The following is a 7242-nucleotide window of genomic DNA, read 5'->3' as shown; positions in this document are numbered from 1 at the left end:
TCAATTCAATTTCAGTATCTTAAAAAAAAACGAAGGTTTTATACACCCAATAAATAAAATTAAAAGAAAATTGTTACTTCTAGACTTCAAAACTTTCCAATAATTCTATTTATTTTTTTACTAATAATTGATTTTATTTCTATTAACAAGCCACTAGTAGCTTAATTATATTTTAAGCCACAGGGCTCGGAGAATTTTTTTTTAATTAATTAAGAAAAATGAAAATTAATTATTTTCTTGACATGCTCTTAAGAAATGTTGAAGTTTTAGTAAGAGTTAATTCTCTAAGTGGTTTTTCTGTAAACCTAATTAGGTTATATGTGAAAGCACCACATATTGTTCCTAATATAGGCCCAATTATGTAAACCCAAAGCCCTTTATAATGATGCATCACAATTGCTGGCCCAATACTTCTTGCTGGGTTCATTGATGCTCCTGATACTGGCCTGCAAAAAAAAAAATTAAAGATGGGCCTTTAGAATTTGTAGTAAAGCCCAATTGTATTTGTATAGGTTAGGTTGAAGGTTCGAGTCATGTTCGAGGAGAAATGAAAACACTATCGGTCCGACGTTGGGGTGGGGTGGAGAAAAGAAATACTTGTATCGGTTAACTTTTACTACTATTTAACTTTACCTATTCAATGTAAAACTCGCTGACTTGATTAATTTAGATTAGAGTTGTGTACGGCCTTGCACTACTAAAAAGTTACTGAATTTAGCGCTTGTGTTTTATAGATATGAATTGGCAAGAGAAAAATAATAGTACTCTAATGTTTTCATACGAAAAAATTAGCAAGTTTTTCACTATTTCGGTGAAGAATCTGTTTTCCGCCATGCATTTTTCTAGAGATTTGGTTTGGGGGAAATGAGTGAGATAATATGTTCTGTAGCACAAGTTTTTCTGTGATGACGTAAAGAAAAATGCTCTCTATTAAAATTTTCTCCAGAATCTGAATCTAGGATCTCTAGTTACGACCTAAGGGTGTATTAGGATTTCATCTGTCCCACCACTCTCTCCTACGTGGTTATTGCGTAGTAACTTACTCGTATGTCATGCCTTGATACAATTTATACATGTTATTTAACTGTTTCAAGGATTGCATTCCAAAGAATTATACTGTAGACTTGTAAATAACACAAAAGATAATTTTACTGTTTCTCCAAAATCACCTATAATTGTACCCTAACTCTTTTCCCCTCAAGCTATATGTTGAAAATGTTTATAAGTCAACTTTAAAGTTTTCAAAATAAATGGATAAAATCCTTTATTTTTTGTTCCATAGTGAAAGAAAAAAGAAATTTTTAGGAGAAATAAATAATAAAAATTTACCCTGCAATCAAAACATTTAGGAGTATAGTCATTCCAATAGCAATTCCTGCTAGCTCTCCAATCTGTTACAAAATTAATAAATAGTATTTATCAACCTCAAATTTAATTAAAACAATTCATATAAATTTCAAAACTTTAACCAAAAAAATAAAAAATAAAAAATTACTTACTGATCTATTTTCAGTGGCAACACCAGAAATGACAAACATTAATAGGTAAGAAATGATGAATTCAAGAATCAAAGATTGAAGATTTGTTCCCACTGGTGTTGTTCCAAAAAATGCTTGTGTTTTCAAATCCAACAACAAGTACAATGTTCCACTTCCAAGAATTGCCCCAACCATTTGTGCCATTATGTATAATGGCACCTAAAAAATACACACAACAAACCAAATTTAGAGTACAGTAAAAACGACTTTTATCGATAATAAATATGTACATGTGATAAAACTTTTATCGATATTAGTTATTTGACATTAGATCTAATGTTGCTATAGATTTTAGAGACATTTACAAAGAGCGCTAAATACCTCTAAAAAAACATACTTAACGGCAACTGATTAACTATTTTCGTTAATATTTTTGATATAGCGTTTGTCTTATCGGATTAAAAGTAGCTAGTGTTGCAAACCACTTAAATGTAATGTTGTTTAAATAGAAGTGCTGAAGCTGATAAAATGTTAGTGTTACATTTTTAAAAAATATAATATAATTGAAATGTCCTTGGATATATTTATAAGAAAGTAATATCATTTGAAAGTGTTCCTATTTTTATTTGTATTTTTTTAAAAATGACCAAAATATAATAGAAAAATAATTTTAAAAATTGTGTTTGAGGAAGAGTATTTCAAAGATTACAAAAGATATTAGAAATAAATGGTAGAAAATGTGTAAAATCATAAGTTAGATATGCCTAACTCATGACTTTTGACTGATAATTCCTTTTATATTTATCGTAAAGTTCACCAAACATCCAATTAATTTCAACAAAACAGAACATAGACATTTCAACCACACCAATGATAAACTCTATGACATTTTAAGTCATAATCCCAAGTCAATCAGGATCGATTATATGAATCATTAATATTTATGTTAACACGCGACGATGAAATTTAAAAAGGAAAGGAGATATGAAAGAATAAATTTAATTAAACCTGTTTGACAGGAAAATGTCTAAAGAGTGCAAAGGCAATAGTAACTGCAGGATTAAAATGTGCACCAGAAATATGTCCAACAGAATAAACCATGACCATAACAATTAAACCCCATGCCACACATATTCCTGGAAATGTTACTGAACCATAAGTTTTATCCACAGCCACTGCACCACATCCTACGAATATCAAAAAGTACGTTCCTATCGCCTCTGCTATCACCTATAATAAAATCCAAAAAAAAAAATTAAAAAAATCGTCGAATATATTTCTAATTTAATTTTTTTTTTTAGGGAATTTGCAAACCTTTTGAATAATAATGACAACTTCAGGTGAAGTACAGAGACTTGAATCATCTCCACTAACATTATTGGTATAATTTGAACAATTTCCTTCTTCTATTTCTCTTATATCTTTTGTTGACATTCTAATTTTGTTTAAGAAAAAAAAAATTACACTAAATTTTAACTCTAAAAAGGATAGAAATAGGCCTAAATATATAGTATATGGTTAAGGATTTGATGGTTTAGCTAATTTTCAGAGTGGTCTATGGATAGTTTGTCTTATTGGTGAAATCTAGCCTCTCAACATAGATTAAAATGTTATATTTAGGACAAATAATTCTAATTTTATCTTAAACATTTTTGTTCAACCAAATTAATAATCTAAATAAATGGACATACATATAGATATCACAAAAAAGTTATTGTTGATTAGCTTCCTTCTTGTCCTAATTGCCTCTAAGTGATTCTTATAAGTTAATCAGAGAGATTCAAAAGTATCTTTCACTTTCTTAAACTCTGTGTCAAGTCAAAAGCAGACATATAATCATATTGATAACGAATGGATGAATCTATCATAAATTTTTCTAGCAAGAGTAGTCTTACCGATACAACTGATATGAGGAAGTACTAATTGCTTCTGCATTCATCAACATTACCTCTTCGTTGAGATAATACAATTCTTGATCTAATAGGTCTTTCACTTTCTTAAACTCTGTGTCAAGTCTGTTTTCTGCGTTGTACTCTCAAAGATCGTATTGTAACGAAGGAACAATTTCAATTTGAAGCTCACAATTTCCCCAGCCTTGTTGCTCTTGTAAAATATTCCTTGCACTACTGTCCACTGCAGGATTGCAATTTTCCACTTGAACTAGTTTTAGTGTCATTATTTCTCCAAAACTCTGCGGAATCTCCTCTAGTTCATCGAGATCCAAAAGGACTAAATGTTCAAGCATTGGAAAATTATCAGTAGTTGCTTCCCATCTTTCTAGATCATCTGCACTCCAAATTCGTAGATATTTGAGTTTTTGAAACACAATATCTTCATTCAGTGTCCAATTTGTTCCGTTGAATGCACTATCTGCTTTAAGCACCTCAAGATTTGGTAAATTTGCAAGCACATCCATTTCTTCCCAAGGCAATGAAGTATAACCTAATCTCAAATGCTTTAGACTAGGCGCGTAAAAAGCACTAGACAGAATGCATGGACTGTTGTCATCTGATGCTGTTATACTTAACTTTTCCAGCCTCTGTAGATCAATGAGACAATCAACAAAATCAAACCACTCATTATATGTATTAGCACCTCTAATCTTTAACTTTTCTACATTTGGTGTTTTCTTTAGAATTTCTGCCAAAAAAGGCGAGGAATCGAGAGCAAGTGTTTGCAAGTTATTCAGAAACAAAGGTTGAGTTTGTTGATCTCCAATACTAACAGGATTAGGCATATCCATTTGTTCAATATCAACATGTTTTATCTGTGACATTGTCCAAATCTCCGCGGGGAGCTGCACATTTCTCCTTGAATAGACAATCATTGTTTGTAGATTGAACAATTTGGCTAGTGAAGAAGGATCCTCAATTCTTGCATCAACATACCTCAAATGTACAAGTTGACGTATTATAGGAGAGAAATCGTAGCCAATTTCACGTGCATCCAACACCTTAAGTAACTTGAATTCTGAAATACTATCAGGCCAGTGATTCATTTCAGGTACTAGATAAGATCTACCACCTCCCATAAAGATCAAACTGCGAGTTCTAATCTTACCACTCCTTTGACTTGGATGATCGATGAAATAGTCATCAATCAGAAAAGGAATCATCACACGTCTACGATCATTTATGTCTTGTGAGTAAGTAGAAACAAGATCACTATAAGGGAAATGCACTACATTTTCAATTTGAGCTTCTCTTATGCACAACTGCCTAAGAAGATCATGAATTTTGCAAGTTTTAAATCTTCCATTAGGCTTTCGAGTTTTACCCAAAATTAAACTCCTATCCATTAACTCTTGCACATACTCCTCTGCCACAACTTCTAACCTTGTATCGCTTGTTGCCTTAATGAACTGCTCAGCTATCCATGAGCTCATCATCTTCGATACACGAATCTCCATATCTTCAGGAAAACCTCCTATATAGAGAAAGCACGCCTTCAAGTATGGGGGCAAGTAATTATAACTCAAACACAGAATTGCTTGACATTGTTCTAAAACAGAACCATGAAATGAGTTCAAATCTTCCTCAATTTTCTTCCAATTATCATACGTCACGTCTATCTTGCTAAGAAGTCCAGCAATGACAATAATCGAGAGAGGTAATCCTTGACATTGTTGTATGATATGCTTCCCTATTTTTCGTAGTTCTGGAGGACAACGATCTTTTCTGAATAGCTTTTTGGTAAATAGTTTCCAACTATCTTTAAAACTTAGAAAAGACACCTCGCGAGGAGGAAAATCAGGGGAGCTTGCGTAATCAGCAACATGTTTGAGACGAGTGGTTAGTATAATTCGGCTTTTATTGTTATCATTTTGAAATATTCTTCGCATTTGGTCCCAAGCCTCAGTACTCCAAAGATCATCTATGACGATTAGAAATCTCCTACCCTTGAGACTTCTATACACAATAACCATCAATTCATCATTGCTCATTTCTTGATTGTTGACTCCACTAATTGAAGAAGCAACTTCAAGAAGCATTTGTCTCTTATTATATTGTTCAGATATGGTGACCCATGCATGTTTCTCAAATCGATCACGAATGATTGAATTATCAAAAACTTTTCTAGCAAGAGTTGTCTTACCTATACCGCCCATGCCAATAAGTGATATGACTATTAACTCTTTTGTTTGGGCATTGAGGCAATTCAGTATGGCTTTGTAGTCTTTTTTCATCCCAACATACGTCGTTTCCTCTGTTGATGAGAAAGAAGTTGTTGTTAACTCCGTTAATTTGCTTCCACGCTTGTGAAACTCGATCACAATCACTTCTTTTCTGAGAGAATCAAGTTCTGTTTCAACTTGTTGTAATTCTTCATTGAAGAATTTACAAGCCTTTTCGCGATCGTCTTCATTATGAGCTAGAATCATGTTTGTTAAGCATGAATCAACTCTATCTTCTGCTTTGTAGACTACATCTTTGATCTTATTTTCTAAAATCTTGAGATTTTCAATATCATTGGCTTCATTTGTTGTATCCTCAAGGAAAACTTGAAGAGTACATAGACTTTGATAAGAAGATTCAACATGTTGTTGTTGTATACAACTTTCACAAATCAAAGGTGATTTAGCTTGCAAGACTTGCTTAAGAGTTTGCATAAGTGAGGAAATACAAGAATAGGCCATTTTTTTCTCTCTAGAGTTTTTGTGTTTCTTTGTTTTCTTTTTCTATTGTAATAACCACTTGTTTTTGTTAGTCAAAGTATATGAAAGCACATGAATAATATTAATTACTACTAGCTAGCTACTTTTCTTATAAAATCATTTTTCCATGACCAAAGAAAACAAGTTGTGGTGTACGGAGGGAGTTGCTATTATTTTAATCAGATGTTTCAGGTTTTAATTTTAGGTGTGGAAAAATTCTTAATTAAGAGTGTTTCCCCCTGAACGGGACCCCATGCGATGCCAATTTAGAATAGTTGGACTTCATTACGAATACCAGACACTGGATGGGAAATAAAAAAAATAAAAGTCATTAAGGATGTTTAGGTACGAAGGAAAATATTTTTCTAGAATAATTTTTATTGAAAAATAAGTGAATTCGATAAATAAGCAAGAAATGTAATGTTGCTTTCTTAAATTAATAAAGTTTGGTGGATTGACAACTGGTTTGTTGACAAATGCATTAATTTCTCTTCAATAAAACTTTAGGTTTCACACTCACAATATTCTGAATAAGTCTAAACCACACAAACTTTTGACTGATTCAAATTAATGGTACCATTTGTGTGGTGTAGTGCTCATATTATTATTTATTAAATGAACTTCATCAAGTAGTAGTTGACATTTGAATTTATGAACAAAAAACTGATAATAAAATTAAGAAATCAATAAATTAAGAACCTAATCACCTCCTATTTATTCAAAAAACACCTAAAGTAATCTTCAATCATAACAATATCCAACAAAATCTAAATGAAAAGATGACCTATATACTAAGGTCTAAACAATTACTCCTTCTTAGCTTCAAACGCTATCTTTATTTTAAGATTATAAGATATAAAAGTCTTCTTTACTTTTATAAACTTTGTATCAAGTCAAATTAGACAACAATTTGAAACAGAGAAAGTACTTAATTAAAAAAAGGGGGGGGGGGGTACTACTTCTACTTCTACTTACTTTCAAATAATTATGTATCTTACCACTAATTAAGAGTTTCTTACCATACATAGAGGAAGATATACCTAGATACATGTATTTTTGCTATCAAATACACTTTTTAGGGAGAGAGGCGAGCGAGATGGGGGGGGGGGG

General features: G+C 31.9%; 1 protein-coding gene across 3 annotated transcripts; it reads right to left on the bottom strand.

Annotated features, from left to right (window-relative positions):
- On the bottom strand, positions 1–6205 carry LOC107018699 (probable aquaporin NIP-type). Of its 3 annotated transcripts, XM_015219247.2 has the most exons (5): positions 2793–3362; positions 2487–2708; positions 1500–1697; positions 1330–1391; positions 1–446 (listed from the first exon to the last, which is right to left on the bottom strand). In XM_015219247.2, the coding sequence occupies exons 1-5, from the start codon at positions 2910–2912 to the stop codon at positions 230–232; spliced, it is 819 nt and encodes a 272-aa protein (XP_015074733.1). In that variant the 5' UTR covers positions 2913–3362; the 3' UTR covers positions 1–229. The 3 variants fall into 3 exon arrangements, with proteins under 3 accessions (XP_015074733.1, XP_015074732.1, XP_027773140.1); XM_015219246.2 differs by lacking the exons at positions 1–446; positions 1330–1391; positions 1500–1697; positions 2793–3362 and adding an exon at positions 3374–6205 and having other exon boundaries at positions 2575–2708; XM_027917339.1 differs by lacking the exons at positions 1–446; positions 1330–1391; positions 1500–1697; positions 2793–3362 and adding an exon at positions 3427–6205 and having other exon boundaries at positions 2576–2708.
- Positions 6206–7242: the final 1037 nt, after the last annotated feature.

Source organism: Solanum pennellii, chromosome 5 (genome assembly GCF_001406875.1).
Source record: "Solanum pennellii chromosome 5, SPENNV200".
Lineage (NCBI taxonomy): Eukaryota > Viridiplantae > Streptophyta > Magnoliopsida > Solanales > Solanaceae > Solanum > Solanum pennellii.
This window is presented reverse-complemented; position numbering and strand designations above follow the sequence as displayed.

What these genes read in the sequence shown, in the direction of transcription:
- LOC107018699 (XM_015219246.2), bottom strand. Translation starts at nt 6,114, where the DNA reads ATGGCCTATTCTTGTATTTCCTCACTTATGCAAACTCTTAAGCAAGTC.